The sequence below is a fragment of the Apodemus sylvaticus genome, chromosome 18, assembly GCF_947179515.1.
Source record: "Apodemus sylvaticus chromosome 18, mApoSyl1.1, whole genome shotgun sequence".
NCBI classification, from domain to species: domain Eukaryota; kingdom Metazoa; phylum Chordata; class Mammalia; order Rodentia; family Muridae; genus Apodemus; species Apodemus sylvaticus.
Window position 1 is genome coordinate 33873784 of NC_067489.1, and position 25145 is coordinate 33898928.

Sequence of the window (25145 nt, forward strand, 5' to 3'; positions counted from 1 at the left end):
CACTTATAGATAAGCAACGAAGACTGGGTGTTCATTACAGAGTGGACTCTGTCTTTGAGGCCAGGCTACTCTTGGAATCTCATTCTATACCCCATAATTTCTATGTTACAAAGAGCCTTTTGCTATGTGGGTTACTTTTATTATTATTATTTTTGTTGTTGTTGTTGTTGTTGAAAGTCTTTCATGGATTTCATCATAACCTTATAAAAAATAAATAGTATGAACAACGCTGGTTTACCAGAAGGACTTGTCAGAAGGATGAAGAAGAGTAGCTGATACTGTGAATGGAGAGAGCTGCCCCAGTCCCTGTGAGCTCAGGTGTGCTGCATCGGTCCTGTGGTGTCTGGAAGGCATTGTTTCCTTGGTGTCTTTTTACAATCTTTCTGTCTCCTCTTCTTCGAAGTTCCCTTGAGGGGAGAGGTTGGATAAAGATATCCCATTTAGGGCTGAGTGTCCCAAGGTCTCTCCTATCTTTCCTGGACACTGTCCAGTCGTGGGTCTCTGTATTAGTTCCCATTTCCTGCAGGAGGAAGCTTCTCTGGTGATGGCTGAGAGAGAGAGAGAGAGAGAGAGAGAGAGAGAGAGAGAGAGAGAGAGAGAAACTGATCTATGAGTGAGCAGACGTCTCCTGGGGTCATTTCATTGCTACACTTGTTTAGCGAACAATAATATCAAGTAGTATACATCTTAAACTAGTGGATTTGAGATGACTCTCCATGCTTAAGATTTGGGGTAAAAGTACTTTTGTTTATAAACTGTCCTGATAATTCTAGCACATTCCACATACTAGCCTTTCTTTGTAGCTCCGACCTCCTATAATGGGATGCATGGGTCAAGAAGCTGGTTTTAAATTCTTATTTTGTTAAGTGGCTTGGTTTTGTTGTTTTTTTTCCTTCTAGGGCCCAGATTCTCTTCAGAGACTCACACTGAGTGGCAGATCGTGTGAAGGGCAAAGGATCAGGCTCCTTGACTTGATTCCTCATTCTTGATATATTGAAAGAGTCCTCGAGAAGCAACTGTTCCTCTCTGAGGAAGGAAACTGGCCTGATTTACCAAAACAAGAAGTAATCTACGTGAGCCCAAGATGAGTCAGGTTAGTAACTCCCCGCTCTTACTGTAGTTCAAAGACTGCGGAGGGATTTAGTGGTGTGCATATGCATTAAACCCAAATTCTATAGTTTAAAATGTATGTTGAGATGCTAGAAAGTAGACTGAAGCTTTATTTTTGCTCTGGGTGGGGAAAGGGAATAGAAACTATAAGAACATAATTGGTATTTGCTAGTGCTTTTCTAAGATAGCATATGTGTGTATATAAGCTATACACATACACACACACACAAATATATATGTTTTTGAGACAGGGTTTCTCTATCCTGGAACTCCCTCTGTAGACCAGACTGGTCTCAAACTCAGAGTTATACCTGTTTCTGCGTCCCCACCCTACCTCAGTGCTGGGATTAAAGGCGTGTACCCCCACTGCCTGGCCTGATATAAACACTTTTTTAAAAAGATTTATTTATTTTATATATGTGAGTACACTGTAGCTGTCTTCAGACACACTAGATGAGAGCATCAAATCCCATTACAGACAGTTGTGAGCCACCATGTGGTTGCTGGGAATTGAACTCAGGACCTCTGGAAGAGCAGACAGTGCTCTTAACCACTGAGCCATCTCTCCAGCCCCTAAACATATTTTTAAGTGATAGGCTTAGTAAGCAATAATGGAGATGTTTGAAGCGCCACGTGTTTGAAAGTACAGTAAAGGCCCCCTATTCTAAATAAGTTTTGTCATTGTTCTAATCAACTTAGATTCTTATTTCAGAATTACAGTTGGGTATTTTTGATATCTTGAAAATTTAAAGCAGAATTTGATGCTGAATTCTTATGGGATACTATGTCTCCTCTGGTACTTATAATATTGATATTTATTATTCATTTAAGATATGTGGCAGTCATATAGCTAGGGTGTGTCTATAAAACTTATCTCTCAATGGACAAGCAATAGTACAAAATAGTTCCAGGGAACCTGAGTCTTCGCTCTGCTCCGAGAGCTTTCTGGGCCTTCGACACAGTATTCACAACTGCAACCTAAAACCTCTTTGCCTCAGGTAAAGTATTATTGTCTGGTGAGGGGAGTCAACGCAACAGCTATTATTAATTCATTTGCTCTGTAATTATCCAGTGATGCTGTGTCCAGCACTGTCTGAGGCAATTTTGTTGGTATATGTATTACATGTTTTATATGTATCATATATATCATATATGTACAGCACATGTATTTCCTGTCCCAATGCCCACATTCTAAGTTTATCCTCCAGTTGAAAACACACACAACTGAAAGTTGAGAATCCTTCAGGGGTCTCTCCTGCCTCTGGGGTAAAGCTTGCATTCCTTATTCCTTCATGATGTGGCCTCTAAATCTGCACTGATTTGGATAAGATATGAGTGTGTCTGCTGACGATTCACAGGCTGGAGCCTGGTCCAAGTGCGGCTATGCTGAGAGACCTCAGGAAAGCAGCTCCAGCTTTGGCTAGAATAGAGATTCTAAATTCATGGAAACGAAAATGATCAGTTATAGCCAACAAGCCAGGGATGTCATAAATGCTGGTCGTGTTGTGGAGTGTCAGAAGTGCTCTGGGCAAGGGGGGCGGGGGCAAGACTGATCCTTTCCAGAGTCCCTTAGACCTCTATGGGTCAAGGGCAAATTCTGCCTCCTTGATGGCCCAGCAGGAAAGCCTTGTCTTGGGAGCATCTTCAGCTCTTCCTAGTGTGTTCACCCATGCATGGAAAACTGGGTGTATTTTTATGGACCTTCAGGAAGTGATATTCCTGGGTGAAAGAAAGCAAACCTTTCATTTTGTTTTATTTTTGGTCACATCATATACCCAGAGCTTGCCCCTGAAATTGTGTCTGTTGGAGCTTACTCTTTTTCTCAGTCCAGTTTTGGCATTCCCCAAATTACCCTTGGTGGGGACGGAAGGCAGCACTAGGCTACAGACCTTCCTACAGAGGGACTCAAGGAAAGACGCCTTTGGGGTGAGGGGTATGGCCATTATCTTAATGGTCTGTGTAGCTTTCCCCGTGGCTACATATAACAAGACTTAACAGATTAGATGCTTTCATTGTGTGCAGGGGTTTGTTCGTCAGCCATGTTTTAAAATTCAAAAATTAAGAAGAGACCTCACTGAGTTGTCTTGAGTTTTATGATTCATTCTTCGTTAAACATGTGTTAGGATGAGCAATAGGATGAGCTGTGTAGGTCGACGAGAGAGCAGGGTGAGGGTGGCAGAGAGTTTAAGTGAGACCCTGGATCCTATCCGTGTGACCAATACATATTCACACATGCACACAGACACACACACACACAGAGAGACAGAGAGACAGAGACACACACAGAGATAGACACACAGAGAGACAGAGACAGAGACAGACAGACAGAGACAGAGACAGACACACACAAAGAGAGACAGACACACATACAGAGAGAGAGAGAGAGAGAGAGCGTGTGTGTGTGTGTGTGTGTGTGTGTTAGTTTAGACTGAAGGAATTAGGGTTGTATCATCTCAAAATAATCCAAATTGATGTGCTGTCTCTTTCACACTGAACTCAATTATAACTTCAGAAAGGGCCTAAAGGTTGTTTTGAGGAAGATGTCCTCTGCCTACCAAGGCTGGATAGAAAGTACCCTTATCACCACAGACTCACTGGATGTCTGACACATAAGGCATCTGCATAAAGTTTCAGCTTCCACACGCACTCCCCCCACCCCACCCCACCCCCACCCCACCCCACACTCACTCACTTCCTGGTAACAACCCTGGACTTTACTCCCTGGCTCCGTTCTTTCTTCCATCCTGTCCTTCCCTCACGTGCTAATTGCTCTGTGTCTAAAACCATAAAAACATCATGGGCTCTCCCCGGAAGATCCCTTTGTCCACACAAAAATAATAAAGCTTCCCTTTAGGAGACAGGGGAAAGGGATCCAGCAAGCCACAGGCTGCTGAGAGAATTTTCCACTCAGAAGCAATCCTCATCCTTCCGGATCATGATTGACACTCACAGCCACTCACGTGGCTTTGCCCGACTCGAGAAGATGAAGAGTTTAATCACACATGCCGAGGAGATGATCCAAACGCTTGCGATTTCTTAATGAGGGCCCTGCTTCCAGGAGCAGGGCTTGCTAAATGTCCTTCGAGCCAGTCCCCAGTCAGGCACCTGCTCTCTTCATGTCCCATTGTTTCCTCTTTGCTCTTTCTTGCTCTAAGGAAGAAAGGCTGCAGCACTTGGTGTCAGGACTAGCTGGATTAGGCAGGGCAGACAGGGATAAGATCAGAAACCCAACAAGCTTAGATGGAGGAGATATTGACTCTGCCCTGGGAGGGTTAAGATTCGCTTGTGGGACCTCAGGAGCCCAAACCACAGAGACTGGCATACTGCAAAGCAGTGTTCTGATACCCAGACTCTCCTCTTCCCCCTCTCCTGTCTTCCCCCTCTCCTGTCTTCCCCCTCTCCATCCTCTTCCCCCTCCCCTCTTCCCCCTCCCCTCTTCCCCCTCTCCTGTCTCCCCCTCTCCTGTCTTCCCCCTCTCCATCCTCTTCCCTCTCCCCTCTTCCTCCTCTCCTGTCTCCCCCTCTCCTGTCTTCCCCCTCTCCATCCTCTTCCCTCTCCCCTCTTCCTCCTCTCCTCTCTGATCGCCTTCCCTGACCTTGTTGCCATCTTGGAGATGGGTCTTTCCCATATGGTGGGAAAGATGGAGCCAACAGCTCGATCTTTTCGTCTTTCCAACCGTGACATCAGAGGGGAAGCCACTTGCTGTTTAGCTCCACTCTGAGATGATCTGCAGAAGGGTCCATGTGAGCCTGACTCACCTGCTCCCCCTGACCAGCGACTATGTTCGGGGTTGTGGGTCACGTGCACAGTGACATCGCAAGTCCATCTGTGCAGTGCAAGAGGCAAGTGATGAGAAGGTGTCATGGAATGGCTCTGAGTTTCAGCACGGAGCTTATTGTGAATCCGTCCTACCTTTCCCGTCTCTCCCAGCTCACCAGTGAGGACCAAGAGGGCTCTTTGCTCCCCACACATTTCAGCCTAGAAGGCACTGAAACTGCGCATGTGCCGTACAGTCACTTACTTTCTCATCACAAGTGATTCATTTCTTCCCTCTTTGCTCCATCCCTCTCCTCCCTCTTACACACCACACACACACACACACACACACACACAGAGAGCAAAAGCAAGCAACAACAAAACAAGCAATAGCAAACAGCTACAATGTTATCGAGACGTGAAATATGAAATATTTCTATCTTTTCTTACCACCCCGATCTCCCTCCAGTTTGCTTAGTTTTGCTCCACTGTACTTTTATAATTAGAAAACACAGTTTGCGTATCTAGAGTTAAAAAAAAGCAAAACAAACACACAAACAAACAACAGCAAAAAAAGAGGAAAGGAACTCTGGATCATTAGCAAGATGTAGGGAATGGATGGAAGCCAGGAGTTGGTGGCTCAGACCCAGCTTTTCTGGAATCACAAAGGGAAAGAGTCACAAAAATAACAGGGCTTATTTTAAAAAAAAAAAATGAGAAGCATGAAAAATAGCTTCTGAAAGAAGCCCTCATTAAGAAATCACAAGTGTTTGGATCGTCTCCTCGGCATGTGTGATTAAACTCTTCATCTTCTCAGGAGTTGGGCAAAGCTATTTTTCATGGTCTGAATACAGCTTCTGAGACCTGAGGTTGGGGTGGGGGTCACTGTGAAGACAGGTGTGGTTTGTGGTCAGGCGAAAGAACACAGAGGTTTCAACATAAATGATCCATTTTAGGACTTTCCTCACCTTCTTCCTGCTGAGTCGGCCCCACCCCCCTTTGAAGTTGGTACCAATTGGATCTGAGCTGTCCCTAAAGTCACCTACTGTGGTGGTTTGAATAGTTTTGCCACCCCCTCCCCCCCTCCCCCCCCATTCATATGTTTCAAACTTTGGCCACAGGAAGTGGCCCAATTAGGAGGTGTGGCCATAATGAAGGAAGTACGTCACGGTGGAGGCAGGCTTTGAGGTCTGCATTGCTCAAGCTCCACCCAGTGTGGAATAGTCTCCTCCTAACTGCCTTTGGATCAGAAGTTAGAGCTTTCTGCTCCTCCAGACCCGTGTCTCTTGTACACTGCCATGCTCCCTGCCATGATGATAATGGACTAAACCTCTCAAACTGTAAACAGCCCCAATCAAATGTTTGCCTTTATGAGATTTGCCTTGGTCATGGTGTCTCTTCACAACAATTAAAACACAGACTAAAGGCTTGGGTGCTGCTGATGGCATAAGTGGGGGTGGAAACCTTAGAGGGCAGGTTCTGAGTGGAGAAAGTGGGTCACTGTTGATGCCCACTGGAAGTACACATTTCATGCCAGCTCTCTCCTCTGCCTCTTTCCCTTGGCTTCCTGAATACCATATGGTGAACGATATTGCTCAGCCCTGTGCTCCCAGCCTCCCTTGTCTCATGAGCTCAAAGTATCTGGGTCAAATATCCATGGAAATGTGAGACAAAATAAACCCTCCCTCCTTTTGAGTTGTTCACGCCAGGTATTTTGTTATGGAAAAGCTAACACATCCATGGAGTTACTTGTTTGTGCCGCCATATTTATTATTTTTATTATTATTATTCGTGCTTGATTTTGTTTGTTTCTACCGAGGTTATGTTGTAAGTTTTATAGACAGCTTAACTAGTAACACTAGCTGTCATTATCCTTGAACATAAGTTACTTGAAGTGTAAAATGATCATTTCTAAATGTCTTTCATTTTAAAAGAAGCAATTTAATACTCTGGTTTCTCTTCAAATAGTATAAAAGGAAGCAATTCGTCTGTCTCAGGGAAGATGAGCCGCAAGAAACATGAGGCTGGAAAGAGGAATATCCTAGGGCTAACTAGAATGCACTTGAAATTCCAGGTTAGGAACTGAAGAACTTCCAGACTCAGCATAGTAACATTAGTCTTGGAGTCAGGTGACCTCCAGGCAACAGTGCAGACTCCACAGAGGAACTAGAAGTGGGTCATGGAGTAGACTGTCCCCTCTGCCTGCTCTCTTCCCTCCAGCCTCTAAGAAACCTCACAGTCTCCTGTACTGTTTAAAAGATACCTTTATTTTACGGTTCTTTTTTTTTTTCTCTTGTTCCATTTATGTGGGTGTGACTCAAACTGGACTCGGGAACCCCAGAAGCACCTGTGCTCATATGATTCTCCTGGTCCTTTGGTTCAGATTCTCAAGGCTGAGCCAGCTCCACCTATGACTGCTCCCCTTGGACTAGTTTTCATCCTGGGCCCAGTCAGCGTAGCAGAGAGAAGCCTCTCTTAGATTGCCAGCGATGACAGTGCAGTCTTCAGTCACAAGGTTCACTGAAATAACATGGATGAAAAAGGGGTAGTCAGGAAAGGCTTCCTGTGTTTTAGGGACTTCCTGGAAGTGGAAATCATTGGTGTAACATTTCCCAATTACATTGGGCAGAGTATTAGTCTGTGGGAAGAAACAAAGAATACTGTAGGCCCAATGATTTTGAGAAATGGACAGTTTTACAAACCAACTTGGTCTCTTTTCTGAAACCCATGGGGTGCTGGTGGGACTTTATATCTCACAGAGAAGACACAACCATTGGGGCTTTATCTACTGAGCCCTTTGACCTGGAATATTTTGCAGGTCTGAAATTTGGTGACACACAGGACAGAAAGCCTGGCTAAGATCATTTCCAAGTTTCATGCTTCAGCTAGAATCCTCTGCTGGTTTTTCCCTCTGATCTCATTAGCTTAATAAGCTACCAAGTGTACATGAAATTCCCATGGAAATCACTCTCAGAAATTCAGACCCACAGAATTTCAAAAGTGTCCCATTCACAACCGATAATTGACTATGCCACATTTAAACCTTGCATGCGATACAATAAGAACACAATAGATTCACCCTGCCCACCCATTTAAAAACAGCAATTTCCAAGGCTACTTGGTTTTGATAGAAGCCAAGCAATTTGGGAAAGAACTCAGGAGAAAAGTCTCCAGGGGATGTTATTCAGATACTAGACAACTGCACTTAAATTGGAACCACTTTTGGTATTTTATGTTTTGCCATTTTTAAAATTCTTCTCTTGTACATTACATCCTGAACTCAGTTTCCCCTCCTTGCACTCTTCCCAGTCTCTTCCCTCCCCTCCCCTCTCCCCCAGATCCATTCTTCCTCTGTCCACCTTCAAAAAGGAGCAGGCCTCCCATCCGTATCAACCAAACATGGCATAACAAATTATAATAAGACTAGGCACAGACCCTCATATCAATCTAATCAATATTGGACTGGATGGGACAATCCAATAGGAGGGAAAGGGTCCCAAGCACAGGCAAAGGTATCAGAAACACCCTCCACTCTCACTGTTTGGAGTACCAAAGAACACCAAGCTATCCATACCTGTATGCAGAGGACCTAATTCACAGCCTTACAGGGTCCAGGTTTGCTACTTCAGTCCCGTGAGCCCCTATGAGCCCTGTTTAGTTGATTCTGAGGATTGCATTCTTGTGAATAAACATCGGGAGGAATGCAGTCTATGTTATTTGCCACTTAAATTTTGCTTTATTGTGCTTGTCAGTGTCTTTTGTTTTAAGGTTCTCCAAAATACACATGGCCTGACTGATACTGGAAAAGGGGTGTGGCATTCAAATAGATTCCTGCAATGGAGATTTTTGACTTGAACGAAAAACACACAGGAGCCAGGGCTGGGAAGATGGCTCAGTAGGTAAAGTGCACTTTGCTCAAGCAAGCAAGACCTTAGGTCTTCAGCACCCATATAAATGCCAGTCAGTGTGCGTGTGAGGAGGTATGCTGATAGAGATGAGTAAGAGATCGCTGGAGCAAGCTGTCTAGCTAGACTGGCCAAGTCGTGACGCTCTGGGTTAGTGAGAGCCCCTGCCGCAATATTTAAGATGGAGCACTATTAATGAGTATACCCAGCATCAGCCTCTGGCTTTTACCACTGTGCGCTCATACATATAAATATGCACATATACAAGCATGCATACTGTGCATAATGAACATCAATAGGCAAACAAACAAATGAACAAGCAGAAGAAAGGCACGAAGAATGTTGAGGTTTCTCCGGTATGGAGTGGGGTGCCCTTGCACGGCTGCCGAGATGAACCTGAGTAGGATGATGAGGGAACGGAGAGAATGTGGACCCAAACACAGAGGGAAATGGCTGGGGCCAGGTGGACAGGGCTCTTGGATGGAGAAACCACACCCAGCATTCTGGAAGCTCCGTATGTTTATTACATGGCGTTGAACGTGGAGGCAGGGTTATTGCATACAGCTGAACTTGGAGGAGGGGGTCTTTGCATACAGATTAACGAGGAGACATTGTATGACCTCCTGAGCCAGATGAACTTAATTGGATGACTGTAAATGCCTTTGAAGATGCCCAAGCTGAGAAGCAACATGACTGGGTGTACATTTCAACTGCAGAGATTTAAATAGCTATTATATAGCCAAAATGGAAACCGGGGCATTAAAGAGCCAGAAGCTCTGTTTGCAGACTGTTGATATTGGTCAGGTCAAAAGCTATTTACTCAAAAAGAAGAACCAATGAACATAGAGAAACTGTTGGAATCCAAGCATGTTAAAAAAGACATGATAAAGTCCAGTGCTCATGAGTGCGCTTGCGTGAGTGCGTGCGTGCGTGCGTGCGTGCGTGTGTGCGTGCGTGCCTGGGCACAAAGGCCAGAGATCATTCTCAGGTGTCATTCATCAGTTGTTGTACTTGCCAATTAAGCTAGGCTGGTGGGCCAAGGAACTCCAAGGATCCACTGGAGTGAGCCAAAGATCACCAAGTGCTTCTTGTTGGGAATGATAGCATCCTGCTACAAAATTTAAAATTGTACCTCGCATTAGATAGAATTATATCCAAATGAAACCATTTGTTACTAATGTCGGCCATGCTTCCAAAATGAAGAACTGATCCCGTGCAGAAACTTCCAGTGATTAGCCCCTCCCCGAACCATTGGTTTCTGAAAGTGGGCAGATGAACGCTGCACACTCGTTAAGGTTAGGGTGCTGGTATTGAAGGTAAGGTTGAGGTGTCAATACAGCTATCAGGAAGTACAAAGACCAGCATACACTTTTACCATTGTAGGTTCCATTATCAGGAAATCTGTTGTCTTTGGGTTTTAGTGCTGTAAAAATGTGAAAAGACATCATGACCGAGGCAAGTCTTCTAAGGGACAACATATATTGGGGGCTGGCTTACAGCGTCAGAGGTTCAGTCCATTATCATCAAAGCAGGAGCATGGCAGAATCCAGGCAGGCATGGTGCAGGTGGAGCTGAGAATTCTACATCTTCATCTGAAGGCAGCTAGCAGAAGACTGACTTCCAGGCAGTTAGGATGAGAGTCTTATAGCCCACACCCACAGCGACACACCTACTCCACAGGGCCACACCTTCTAATACTGCCATTCCCTGGGCTGAGCATATGAAAACCATCACAGAATGGATAAAAAAAAAAGGTATATATACACAATGGAGTACTATTCAGCCATTAGAAAAAATGAATTCATGAAATTCTTAGACAAATGGATGGAGCTGGAGAACATCATACTAAGTGAGGTAACCCAGTCTCAAAGATCAATCATGGTATGCACTCACTAATAAGTGGATATTAGCCTAGAAACTTGGAATACCCAAGACATAATCCACATATCAAGTGATGTCCAAGAAGAATGGAGGAGTAGCCCCTGGTTCTGGAAAGGCTCAGTGCAGCAGTGTAGGGCAATACCAGAACAGGGAAGTGGGAAGGGGTGGGTGGGAGAACAAGGGGAGGGAAAGGGGCTTATGTGACTTTCAGGGAGTGGGGAGTCAGAAAAGGGGAAATCATTTGAAATGTAAAAAAATATATCGAATTAAAAAAAGAAAACCATGACATCTATGCACCCCGTTTAGCTGCGTCTGCTTCATTCTCTTACCCGCACGCCTGGTGTTGGCCCTGCTTTCCCCAGGATGGACCCTGAAGCTGTGCAGCTGGAGAAGCGGCATGTGCACAGTGTGTACGAGAGCACGGCCCCCTACTTCAGTGACCTGCAAACCAAAGCCTGGCCGCGCGTCCGCCAGTTCCTGCAGGACCAGAAGCCAGGCAGCCTCATCGCCGACATCGGTAACCCAGACATTTTGTTTTGCCGTGTGTGTGTGTGTGTGTGTGTGTGTGTGTGTGTGTGTGTGTGTGTGATGTGTGTGTGGTGGCTTGTGTACCCATTTACACCCACCCTTTTCACTCACGCCTCTTGTTCATTCTAAAAAGAAGCCCAATGTTTTGTTAGCAGCATGGTAATCTCTCCAACAGCGATTCCCAGCCTTCCTGATGCTGTGGCCCTTTAATACAGTTCCTCATGTTGTGGTGACCCCCTCCCCCAACCAGAAAATTACTTCGTTGCTACTTCATAGCTGTAACGTTGCGACTGTTATGAATCGTAATGTAAATATCTGATATGGGGGATATCTGATATTCGACCCATAGATTGAAAAACGCTGTTTTATTTACTTCACGGCAAAAATTCACATCGTCCAAGTCACCAAGCAGGAAACATCTCCCAACCTGTATTCAGAGATCCGTGCTGGGCCCTTATGCACATGCTCTGTCAACACAGACCTGTCACAGATGGAATAAAATAAGAATGGAAATGATGTGACATTAGAACGTTTTTCCATTTAGAGACTTTCACATTTGGAAGATGTGCTCATGATAAGTGGGTCTGTGTACTTTCATGAAAGACCCAGATTTGTGAGATTATGACCAAAGTCTTCCACCCTTTCATTTCTCTGATGAGTCTCTCCCCTTGTTTGTAGGCATCATATTGTTAGGCTATGCCTTTAGTTAGGTAGCACTTCCATAATCACTGATTTATCTGGAGAACTTCAGCTCAGCATATTTCTGAATTGAGAAGTAGTAAACCACACTTAGTTTAAGACTAAAGTTTTAAAGCAAATACGGTTTCCTGGGGTCAGGGATGTGGCTCAGGAATAGTATGCATGCTCTCTATGTTCAGAGCCCTGGGTTCAAATCCCACCGCCACAAAACGGGGAAGGTATCTGACTTTAGAGGATGCTCTGAGCTCAGAGGTCCGACTGTCCACTGTTCATGCAAAGCATAAGACTTTCATATGGCTGGGAAGGAAAGGGGCAATGGTGGGAGAGCTGCACCATAATAAGGTGGTGTTTGTCTTACGTCTTAACTCTAAATAAATTCTAAAATGCAGCAAAGGTTTAAGTGTAAGAAAATGAAATTAGGAAGGATAGTGAACTGGTTTTAAAATTATCCTGACACAGAAGGCCTCTCTGTGTTTTTTGTTCGTTTGTTTCATTGGTTGGTTGGTTGGTTGGTTGGTTGGTTTTTGGTTTTGGGGAACAGGGTTTCCCTGTGTAGCCCTGGCTGTCCTGAATCTCACTACATAGATCTGGGTAACCTCTTTGCCAGAGACTTTCCTGCCTTTGCCTCCCAAGTGCTGGGATTAAAGGTGTGCACTACTCTCTCCCAGTGCCAGTCTCTATCTCTGTTTCTCTCTTGTCCATGGTTTAAAAATAATCTATAAAAGAAATAAATTGGTTGTCATATTTGTGGTGTGTTCTAAATGTATCATAACTGCAGGGTTGGTGAACACCACCTCACTGTCCCAGGGAAACCTCTGGGGAGGGGGTGCGGTTATGCACTGATCCCATATTCTTGTCAGTTTCCCTTCTTTGCTTGTATTTCCGTTTAAGGATTTCTTACTAGCTGTGTCTTTCTGATTTGTTGACATCGGCCTCTCAGTCAACGCATTCTACTCATGCTTGCACAAAGCATCGTCTCACGAACTCTACCCACAAAACTTAGGCATGAAATAAACTCTGAGAAAGACACTCATATATATAGTCTTAGCTGACATAGACTCCACTTAGCTTAGGGCAGAAGAGCCTTTACTTCTCTGGGCTTTGTTAGGACAATGTGAGAGACACCAGATTCCAGAGAATGCTCCCTAGAGTTTTATGTAAGTATCACTGATGTAACCAAAACTGTGAGGAAGTCATTAATTATACCTCTATTTTCTGGGCTTGTGACTGACTTAGGAAGAGTTTACAGGAAAGGAATTGGGCGCAGTCTGTCTCTGGATAGTTTGTGAGAGAGGCAGAGGTGAGGTTTTATAAACTTTTACAAAGCTGGTGGGTCTCATCCGGGAAAATCGCAGTTGGCACTGGAGCATGAGGTCAGTCTGAACCTCGGTGGGTACCAGACAGCTTGGTTCCAGAGTCCACCTGTGATGGGCCGGACACACGCACGGCTCAGCCAGGCCTGGAAACTCATTGAGTGTCCAGACCAATTAGTACACTTGGATTTTCTTCCCGAACAACAATCTGAGGGCTGCAGCCACTCATTTTGTCGTCTTATAGTGCACACACCATATTGATCATGCAAGGGCTGTCAATGCTGGGTTTAGGAATATGAATAAAGTTTATCAGCTAGATAAACAGCTAATAGTATGAGTCAGTAGTGTAGAAAGACTGTATTGAAAACTTTGATCCTTTAAACATTTAGAAACTATAAAGTCTAAAGATCTAAAAGCAAGCAGAGTAATATATCAACAATATTTCTAATAGAAACCCACATGTACAATGAAGGCATGCTTAAGAAAATTCAAAAAAGAATTGTTGGGATACTAAGGAAATATGCTAATGTGACCTTCACTGTGACCCTGTCCACAGCCAGAATAGGGAAGAACAAAATCTTTTCTTGCTTTACAGAACCTTTTTTAAAATGCGTAGAGGGCCCCAGATCCTGTCATATGTGACAACATGCAAACACCGAAAACATGATGCCTATTGCAATAAATCAGACAAAGAAGGCAACAGTTACATGACCACAATTAGAGATGAGACCTAAAAGCATTGAACTCACAGAGTCCGGAGACGTGATTGCAGGAGGTAGAACAGAGCTGCGGTGGGAAGGTGGGAATCATCGTGAGATGCTCGTCAACTGATGCCCGGGTTCATTTAGTCAGGAGAAACCAATCCGAACGTCGCAAAGAAAAACGCCAGCAGCCCAAAGCCAAATGGTGAAAGGATATCAATGAAGTTGGAGAATTCAGATGTGCTTTGAAATGTATTGGCAGATAGTCTACCTACAGGGATTTAGTCACAAAGCAGTGGGGGGCACACAATGAAAGACACTACCCCAGCATATCAAGTCTCTAGACACTAAGTAGCCCAGGCTAAGGACAACCGTTCTGATCAACTCACTGTGAAATCTTGACTATTTTGTGTGACTATTGGAGCCTTGTGCCCCCGGATGGATGTGGCTAGATTTCCCTTTCGAGATTACACAGCTGGTTGTACCACATACAATCACCCATCTAGCCTTTGACACCTTCAATAGATTACATATTCATCGATATGTGTTGCCCAGGATTAAAAGCTGCACAGAATCCAGGCTTATGGTACCACGTTACTAGACTATTTTTTCCTCTATATTTTGAAACCATAAATTATAGGACAAATGATAGTCTTCCAATCCCTCTCTACAAGTCACTAACTATATCTGCAGTAAATACATATTTTTGCCAATTTGGTTCATATGTGATTTATGTATCGAAGCAAATCAGTAAATAGTAATGCTTTGCTTATAAAAGGAAGGGTGTGTTTTAATGTAAAATTGAAATTCAAGAAGAAATAATGTTATTCTAACCAGAAATTCTTCCACTGTGTTGGATTTAGCCAATAAATAGGAAAGCTGGTCGGGGAGAGAAGAACTGTATTACTAACAAGGCAGAAAATTGAAAGTTGAGCACTTTCTCCAGGCCCAGGACTCTTAGCTATGGCTTGTAGGCACAAAGCTTTTATAGGATCTTTTAAGAAGCCACATCAGTAAGGCAGACATGGAAATAGTTTTAATTTTAGGGTGGTCTGGTTTTTTTTCTAATAAATGGTTGTTGCTATCTGTAGATCATTGAGTGCACTGGGCTCTATAAATCTAAATAAAAGTTTTTAATTAGAAAGCCGTGACTCATCTTCTACTTTAATTCTTTCCCCTGGGAATAGCTAATTCTGCAGCTAATGGTTAGGATAATATGGGTAAAGTGTATGGTGTATTTGAATGAAAACACCATAAAAAAACATCACTTTGTACGATGTAGCCTAATAAAAATGAAAATCAAGTTGTTGGAATATAGGAAGTGTGTATCCCCTGATCCCTCTCTCTTTCATACACACACAAAAAAGAAGATAGCTGCTTTTATCGCAGGGTGGAAGAAGACCCAGAAAAGCTGTTTTCACGTCCCTTGGTCCAGAGAAATAATCTATGATGGCTGTACTTATGGCTTGAAAGTCTGTAGCAAGCAAAAGGACAGGGACAAATAGCAAGGGATAGCTAGACAGAAGCAGCAAGTAGGTAGAAAACATCATCAAATCAGCTTTCAACATCCAGCAGAGACCATCATCAAATCATGTTTACAACATCCAACAGAGAGGTTAGGGTGAAAGAATGTCTCACTATATAACCCAGACTGGCCTGAACTGGACATCCCCCTGCCTCAGCTAAGGTGTCTCCTCCCATTTCATGTGGGAAATTACAAGTGACTGCCCCCCATACCATTCTGGAAACCCGAAGGATAGAGATTAAAGGAACAGAGAGACCATCATAAACCACACCTTCCATGGTTCAACAACAGTGACTGAGACACACCCAAGAAAGATTGCAACTGACCCATGTGGCCGCGACAGCTTTCCCAGAGTTGACTGGTCCATTTCCTGTCTCTCGTATGTAGCATGAATGGGAGCATGTGGGTTGAAGTTGTGACCTAGATAAGTTCATATACTTATCTAGTATCTGGTAAGAGAAAGACCAGAGCTGGATTCTTTCCCAGCTAGGTTCTGCTCAAAATTAACTCCAGAAACACTTGCCCTCACAACATTGAAAATATTTGGCCAATGACAGATCTCTTCAACTCTGGACTTAAAAAAAAAAAAAAGAACTTAAAATGTGTTTTATATTTGTCTCTTTCAACAACAACAACAACAACAACAACAACAACACCATAGAAAAAAGAACTCTTTTAGGTGAAATATTAACAAAGAACAAAATTTTAAATGTAGTTGTCTCTCGTCTGGGGATGTACCTGGGAGGCAGAGCCCTTGCTTAATGGGATGGGGCCCTGGGTTTGACTCTAAGTACAAATGGAAAGCAGGGGTGGGGGTTTCTACAAACATTAGAAAAATATTTGTGTTTGTTATTTTCAGCAAATATTCAACCATCTGGGTCCAAAAGGTTTTGATGAGTTGGAGCCATGCTGTTGGCCTCTGTAGACACTTTGTGGTACAGAGTACAAAACTGAGAAGAAAGTGGGCATTCAGACACTCTCCAGTGTCCCTTCAGAACTGGGCATGGGTATTAATGAGATTTTGCAAGGGAACAGGGTTGTTATGGACTGGAGCTTGGTATGGTATCACGAATGCTCAGTATACATCTGAGATCATGAGAAGACCCGGTTTGTGGATGGACCTGACTTCCTCGTTATAGGAAAGTGTTCTCCTAGCCAGCATCTCAGAGCCGCGCTCAGAAAGGGGCAACTGCATCATGTTTGGAGGATCTGTCCAAAGTGATGTCATTAGAAATGGCCATGGCAGCATGAATGCTAGAGAGCTGGGCCCCAAGACAAAAACCTGAGCCTCTTTGTTATGAAAGACTTTCTGACTATCCCCCGCCATCTGACAAGATTTATGAACATGTTCTCACCAGAATCCTCAAAGCGATTTCCTCTTTCTTTTCTCAGAATGTATCTCCCAAGCCAATAAAAGGAGAAATGAATTTCCAAGATACTTATTAAAATAAGGCTATCATCGTTGACACAGACAGGACTTTAATGCTGAAGTACAGTGTGATTTATACTTTCCCTGTGACTGTCTTCAAATAGCAGATACTTTAATTCATAAGCGTTAGGAACAGTGGCTATGAGATCTAAAGTGAGTATCTAATCTCAGCCATTTCTATTGAAAGAATAACATTAGAAAGCTTGTTTTTTCTTTTTATTCAGCTCCTCTCCACTGTCACAGATGGCACCAGGGAACCTCCCCCCCCCTTTTTTTCTTGCCTTGTCATTTTGAAATAGTATATTAAGGTAGAAATATTAAAAGCTGTCCCAGACTTATTACTCAGAGGCAGCAAATGCCGCACTTAACTACTCACTGATCTTTTGGTGCCCCAGAAAAAACCTTTAAATAAGAAATGCCAGTAGATTAAAAACAAAATCAGCTCACTTGATTTTTTCACCTGCCTCTGGGACTCAATTTACATATTTGAGAATGAAGATCATGCTAGGAGCCAGGTGTAGGTGCATGTCCCTAGGGTGCCAACTTCTTGAAAGACTGAAATGGCAAAACTCCCTTGAGCCCAGGAGTCCAGCCTGGGCAATACCGAGAGACCCAGTCTCAACAGAGAAGTTGATGGTAGAGCATCACCTTGAAGACACCTAGCCCTCAGGGTCGGCCTCAGTTTCTGGATGTTGGAGCTTGTGTTTCGCAGGGACAAGCCAACTCACATGAGATTAGGTTGTGTTGCTGTGCTGAGTCCATGGGCATTGCTTCAATAAATATTCTTATATTTATTTCTTTTTTCGATATTCTGACTCTCTTCTGTATGAACCAATATGTAAGAGTTCTCTGAAGGGCTGCATCTTAGTCGTTTAACGTAAAGTTTATCCATTATAGCACACATTAACTTGCATTGTCCCAGGTAAGGACAGCATGTGACACTGGTTTTTCTCTTACAGGCTGTGGAACTGGAAAGTATCTTAAAGTGAATAGCCAAGTTCATACTCTGGGCTGTGACTACTGCGGGCCTCTGGTAGAGATTGCCCGGAATAGAGGGGGTGAAGTCATGGTGTGTGACAACCTTAATCTCCCCTTTAGGGACCAGGGCTTCGATGCCATCATCTCCATAGGAGGTAAGGTGGTCAGTCTTTCACACATTGCCATGAAAACCCCACAATCAGACAACTTACAACTCACGTGACTCAATGTCCATTCTGTGTAGAGATCTATGCCATCAATGCATTTTGTCTAAATTTAAAATATACCCACTTGATTGCATGACTTATTTGACTCCTGCCTAATACAGTCATAATATACAAATGGTTTTGACTTTCAACTTTCAGGCTGGTATCGTGTTATTTTTGATTATTTCTTCCCATGGGTTTCTCTGTGTGCAAGAAGAGTGCCTACTCATTGAAAATGTACTTTGCTCCGTGGAGATCAGGTCAGATCCTCCTGACACAAAGGGGATTATTCAGGTTTCGCGGTAACTAAAACAGACTTCAGCAGTGCCCTTGAATTTTAACAGAAAATTCTAGAACTAATACATTGAACATCCCCTGAACAAGTCATCCACTGGTACTCAAGTTCCTAGAAAAGACAGGCCCTACCTGGTCCCATATTTCATTGTTTTAGCATGTCTTTCTGTTCCTAATTCTAGAAGTTGTTGATGAGTCTAGGGAATATTTTTTTTCTCACATCTCACAAGCCTCCGCAGTAAACTCCATGCCAAAGCAAACAAAACAACAGGAATATCAGCAAAATCCGTGCCTGAAACATGCATGGATACATGAGCTATAGCTCATTTTACCCTGTACTCTTTAGTAAGAAACCCCATATTAAAGCAATTTTCTAGTCAGGCATGGTGATACACACCTTTACTCTCACTCGGCACTTGGGAAACAGAAGCAAGTGGATCTCTGTGACTCAAAGCTAGCCTGGTCTACATAGTAAGTTCTAGGGCATCCAAAACTACACAGAAAGAGTCTGAAAAATCCAAAAACTAAAACCAAGTGACTCTTCTGATAAGTTCTTCTCAGGTGTAAAATCTTTTGCAAAGCAAATTACTTGATTCAACACATTTTTTAAATTGGACTTTTGACATAACAAGCTTTACCAAACTACCAAACCAAGGTGATCTTATGGAAGTTGACTACCATTCATGATAAATAATATATATGATAATATTATCATGATAAATTGTATATATATATGTGAAATTTATCGGTTGCTAGGTCTCCTCAGATGGGTTCTGTATCTTTGCATAGTGGGAAGGCACAGACCCAGATGTCAGAATCTTGGAAGTTGTCAAGAACAGTGGAAGATGGTTACCATGGGAACCTCCCTTATGCTGTCTAACTTCTCTGCACTTGAGTCTGTTAGGTACCTTTTGTGGCAACCATTAGTCAGTGCAGGCTGCTATAACAAAATATAACAGACTCCTGTGCTTTAAACAATAGACTTTTATTTCTTCCCTCAAAGAACCAGCCAGGCCAGCTCCTTGGGAGGATTGCAGATGACCTCTGCCTTCATCCCTTTTTGCTGACTCCCCATCTGACAGAGGTAGAGGCTGAAGATCAGCCTCTTCATCTGATGGCAAGATTCCAGTCATGTAGGACCACAGCTGAGCCTAGTGATATCCCAAAGATCCCACTTGCTGTGGACATTCATCTTTGTTGAAGTGACACAGATCTATCAGAGGGTTCATTTTGACTTAAGCAGCACCACGCCGAGCTCTGAGTCTTTAGTGGGAAAAACAGTTTTATTTAGTCACCTTTCTAAAGAACTAGATATTAAAGAGAAAGATGGAGTCTTTGCTCTCGTAAACGCAAAGCTGTTTATGTTGGTTTTAGAGTCCACAAGGCTCCTATCTCAACACAATGCCACTACTGTGACAGCGTGTGATGTTGACTCCTTATCTGCTTTGGAGAAATGCCCCCATATTCTTGTGTTCTCAGCTTAATGGTCCCACCTTTCCCTCACAGAAAATGGAGGCTGCTACACTCTACTTCCAAAGCTTATGTTAGAATTTGATAAGGCTCTCCTGAATGAATAAAGACTGTTTTGGAAGTGGGTTCGTTATCACAAGGAAAGTCTCTAAACCAGAGGGTTGGGGAGTGATTGGCATAACTTTTTCTGAGTAGCCATGAACCCCAGATAGGGCATCTAGTCCAGTCAGGTTTCTGACAGGAACACAGGAAAGCTAACTTATTATATTTATGTACCAAAAGCAGCTTGCTGCTGAAAGAAACCCACCCAACCTAGTTGGTAATTCATGAATAAGTGTCACATCATGCAGGCAACTTCACTGAAGAGTCTCCTCTCCCCCAGCAACTGCGTAGTCTTTGTATAGTCTCAGTGAGTGGCTCATAAGTCTTGTAAACTTTGTGAGCTTCTGGTCTTCCAGAGTCTCACACTGCACCTCCCTTGAAGTTTTCGATTCAGGGGAGATATCTATGTAACATTGAGCTTGGCAGGGTGTCCCCCGCCCCCTCCCCCATGCCTCATTCAGTGCTCTTTATCTGCGTGTCCTAAGCTATATCAGGAGGAAGCCAGAAGGCCCTCACCTGTGCTCACCCGTTGGTTTGAGGAGTTGCGATCATACGGAAGCATAACCCAAATCGATTTCTATTGTTTCTAGCTTACCTAGTCTTTGGCATTCTGTTACAGTAGCAGAAATGTACTAATGTATCCCATTACTATCTTTTAAATGAAAAGGTCTTGAGACACATGGTGGTACATAGCTATAATCCTAGCCCTGTGCAGGCTGAGGCAGGAGAATCATAAATTTAAGGTCAACCTGGAGTACACAAGGAGGTATTGACTGAAGATAAATTAACCAAACAAAAATGTCCCTTTAAGTTCCCAAGCACGCTTTTAGGAACTAAAGGTAGGAGGTAACATGATAAAGTCATTTTCAGTTATATTTCACATTTAGAATAACATAGAAATTTCAAAGCTCACTCTTACATTCATATATATGGATTGCCTGTTTTGAATTGCATATTTTGGCATTTCTGGCTTGTCCTGACATGAAGATGTATCTTTTCCCCCACTTCTTTATTTTCTTGCTTTTTGGAGTCTTTTAATAACAGAGAGAAAACTGTCACACTTGGCTGTATACCCTTCGTGACTCCCTGGAAGGTTCCAAGAAGGAACGCTTTTTGCCCTGAGAGCAATTTGGCAAACAGTCTAAAAGAATCTAGCAGTATAAACTGGTGTGAATCAACTACTTACTTCACATCAGGGTCTCCCACACCCATCCTCCAGGGAACGTCGGGCAATACCCAGGGACATTTTGGGGGAATCACTAGTGGACCGGTGTATGTGTACTATCATCATTGACAAGTGGTTCCCCCACAACGGAAATCATCAAGTTCCAAATGCCAGCAATTCCAGTGTTTTAAAGCCCACTTTCTGCCAAACCATCAGTTCTGAGGGCTTAGTTAGACCTACGCACTTGGAAAGTTGAAGAACAGTAAGTCATAAAGTATACGATTTGACAGGGTGTTAAAGGAAATCTGCTGTCACCATTTGGTTCTGTAATCCAAAAATTGGATTCAAGTTATCTTTTTAGCTTCTCCACTGGAAAATTGCTCTAAGTACATGTATGGAACGCATATATGGACTGCAGATATGGAATACTATTTTTACAGTTGAGTTGTGATTATGATTTACAAACAAAAATGTTCTTTTACTTTCTAAATTTTCAGCAGTTTCTTAGCAGTGACATTTCGGATAGATCTCACCATTGTGATGCTCACGGTGCTTCCTAACAAAATGTGTATATGGATGTGTGTGTATATATAACATGCATATATGTGTGTATATATAGCACATTTGACATGTGTGAGGAAATCTTCCTCTGTAGGCTTCTTTTTCCTTCAAAACATTTGGTTTGGAGCTGGAGAGATGGCTCAACTGTTGAGATCACCGGCTACTCTTGCGGAGGACCCGGGTTCGGTCCCACAAGCCAGGCTGGGTGGTGCTTAGCTGCCTAGTGCAGTCCAGGAGAATCCAAAACCCATCAGCATCGGCACGCATGGACCATTTGCTCACACAGGTCCATATGCATAAATAAAAATTTAAAAACACTCACATTGAAAGTTTGTTTCCTACTAACTATTAAGTACATATGGTCACTTTTCTGCATAAAATTGAATTATTTTGTACTTATCAATAAATGAAGACTTTGTTTCCTATACAGAGCCCTTTGAGACCCAGTAGAGTCCTGGAACATGGGAGACCTATTAGTCTAATACAAAGAGATATTTATTGCATGTAAATGGACCTCTTTTAATGCATTGCCCCTGTCCCATCTTTGGGCTTTACAAGATCGGTGCAGTGAATTGTCCTGATCCACAGAAGCTGTGTTCTGTAGAGTGTTGTGGACACTGCAGAGCAGCTCACAACTGTTCCCAGGGGTCCAATACCCTCTTCTGGCCACTGCACAACTGTGGTGTGTACATACACTTAGGCAAGAGAAACACCAACCCACACATAAATAAAACAGACTATAGATATGATAGATCAAAAATAATGCAAATTGTATTCTGGAGTGACCCGTCTCTGAAAACTTTTTATGTATAGATTAGACTTTTTATATAGATCAGACTTCCCTTTAGATATTTGATGCATACCTGTGGCAGATAAACCTCGGAGCTCACTAGTTTAAAACCCTCACTAACAACTAAACGAGATGTGATCTCCAAGAGGACAGGCTCAGCTCCTCTCTGCCAGAGTTGCCCACATCAGAGCTTGAGTCTCTCAGCTTTGCTTGGTACCTGTCTCCTCCCTGATCTGTGCAGAGTCTCCTGTTACAAAACAGAGCCTCCTCTTGGCACAGTGCTGTGATCAAACACCTCTCGCACCCAATAGACTTGGACTTTCCATATATTTGTCTGGTGAGAATACACCTAATAAAATTGGGAGCACAGTTGAGAGGTAGAGAGTCCCCTGGGTTCCCTACTTACCTAGCGTAACATCATTACTACTAATAAAATGCATGCATAATATCACACATACGCGTAGAGGAAAGATGGATTCTATTCAGGAAATATTCGAATCTCCCTCTGACTTTCCAGGGATCGAAAGTAAAACAATAACTAATACATTTTTTTTAAGCACACACAAATTTTTTGTATTATCTTTAGGAAGGGCTAAGTTAGGGTTTGAATTTGCATTTAGCTGGCTTCTTTTTGCATCATCTAACTAAAAGATATATAATATGTAACCTTTTTCGATACCTTGTTTCATTAATATTACTAACACCAATGATTCATGCTGTTCATCCTTTGTTTCTATAGAAATAAGTTATTCAGTAAAACGATGAGTTATTTCCTAGACTCCACAGAAAACACTTCCACATTTAATGTCTCTTTCAGATTTAAGCAATTCACATCGGTTTTCCTTGCGATAACCAGTTTTCAAACCCCACAGGCTTTGGGGCTGAAAAGAACTTGCTCATTATCTCTAAATTTTGTTTTGTTTTGTTTCGTTTTGTTTTTATTAGAATTGAGTGAACTTAAAATCTATAGAATTTGCTCAAGTCAAAAACTGTGTGTCTCTGAAAGCCAGACCCTTATTGTTTTTCCAGTTTGTTATGATAAGGCTCTCTGTAGGCTAGAATTTCATAAACACTGTGTATGTGCTTATGCATGTGACATATGCACAATGACATCTATATTCTTTGTTTTTTAGTCATACATCATTTTTCTACAAAAGAAAGAAGAATTAGAGCAATAAAGGAAATGGCCAGGGTCTTAGCTCCTGGTGGCCGGCTGATGATTTATGTTTGGGCGATGGAACAGAAGAACCGGCACTTTGAGAAACAGGATGTGCTTGTGCCATGGAACAGGGCGCTCTGCTCCCGGCTGCTGTCAGAATCCCACCAGTCATGGGGCCATCAGTGTGGGCATCCCATGAGCCAAGGCTACGAGGGCCCTGCTTCCGCTTGCCGCTGTGCTGTGTGTTTTAAGGGCAGATGTGACTCCAAGCGGTCCCACAGCATGGACTATGGTCCTGCGGTGGCCAGAACCTGCTGCGAAGCTATTTCAAAGGAAGGAGAGGAAGAGAACGGATTATATAGCAATTTTGGAAAATCCTTTCGCTCTTGGTTTTTTTCCAGGTCTTTGGATGAATCAACCCTGAGAAAGCAACGTGAAAGAGTCAGGCCTGTGAAAACCCCAGAGGGTTGGACCAATAGCGCTGTGTCCCGCCAGCCTTCCAGACAGCCTGGCTTAGACTTACATGCTCAGGAGCGGTTTTTAACAAAAGGAGCGAACTTTGATGAGGTGTTCATGGACACATCTTCTCAAAGACACTTGGACTGGCTGGGAACACCCGGCAAGTCAGATGACATCAGTGGACACAAGGGAGGAGAGAGCAGGAGGCAGGAGGGGGGCGATTTTCTGGACATCACTGATACTGGGGACAGTGTGGCTGCAAGTAACGGCAGTGGGCCTTCCGCCAGAAAAACATTAAAGAGGGTTTCTGCGTTCGATTCCACGGACTCCAACTCAGAAGACCCAAGCTTTGTGGAAGGGCAACGGGATGCCCCGGATTCCAAAGCCTTCATGCGTTACTACCATGTGTTTCGGGAAGGTGAACTGTCCAGCCTGCTGCAGGAGAGTGTATCTGAGCTGCAGGTTCTGAGCTCCGGCAATGACCACGGAAACTGGTGCATCATTGCAGAAAAAAAGAGGAGCTGGGATTAACTACATCCCTCAAGGCAGAGGCTACAATGATGTCCCATCATCTGCTCAGTGGGGCTGATGTGGGTACCAACGGGGCTGATGTGGAATCAGCAGCAGCATCCTGCTCCATTGCTTTCAAACCCAGGTACAAGTTGGTACTTGAGCACTTTGCGGAGTCTGGCACTTATTGCTTCTGCTACAGGATCTGGTGATGTTTCAATAACAGGATCTGAGGAGCAATAGAAAATGAACTTAAGTAGAGGTGTGAACTTAATCCTCCCAAAGATGAAATTATTCTAATCTGTATATACCAAGCGTCAGTATTATCTTTTGGCTTTTAAATATTCTGCTCTTAAATATACCTTTTTAAAGCAGTATTTTTTTTAAATAAATTATGTTGGTTCTCAGGTAGTTACTTAGATCTCTGTGGAAGGTAACAAGGACACCTGTTCTGTTACTGGGCGTGTGTTTGAGGTTTGTGGTGGGGGTGTCTTGTTTCCTGACTTTGTTGCTAACTACATCATGCCTTCTAGTATTGCACAGACTCTCTAAATGACATGCAAACACCCTTTGGGATGAGCAGTGTTAATAATTCTGTGGTCAG

General features: G+C 43.2%; 1 protein-coding gene across 1 annotated transcript; it reads left to right on the forward strand.

The window, feature by feature from the left end:
* Positions 1-903: 903 nt before the first annotated feature.
* On the forward strand, positions 904-25145 carry Trmt9b (tRNA methyltransferase 9B (putative)). Its single transcript, XM_052162300.1, has 4 exons — positions 904-1093; positions 11015-11169; positions 17807-17980; positions 23547-25145. The coding sequence occupies exons 2-4, from the start codon at positions 11016-11018 to the stop codon at positions 24560-24562; spliced, it is 1344 nt and encodes a 447-aa protein (XP_052018260.1). The 5' UTR covers positions 904-1093; position 11015; the 3' UTR covers positions 24563-25145.

Coding starts and splice junctions, on each gene's coding strand:
- Trmt9b (XM_052162300.1), top strand. CDS start 11,016: ATGGACCCTGAAGCTGTGCAGCTGGAGAAGCGGCATGTGCACAGTGTG. Junction 11,170..17,806: donor CAGCCTCATCGCCGACATCG/GTAACCCAGACA, acceptor TTTCTCTTACAG/GCTGTGGAACTGGAAAGTAT. Junction 17,981..23,546: donor TGCCATCATCTCCATAGGAG/GTAAGGTGGTCA, acceptor TTTGTTTTTTAG/TCATACATCATTTTTCTACA.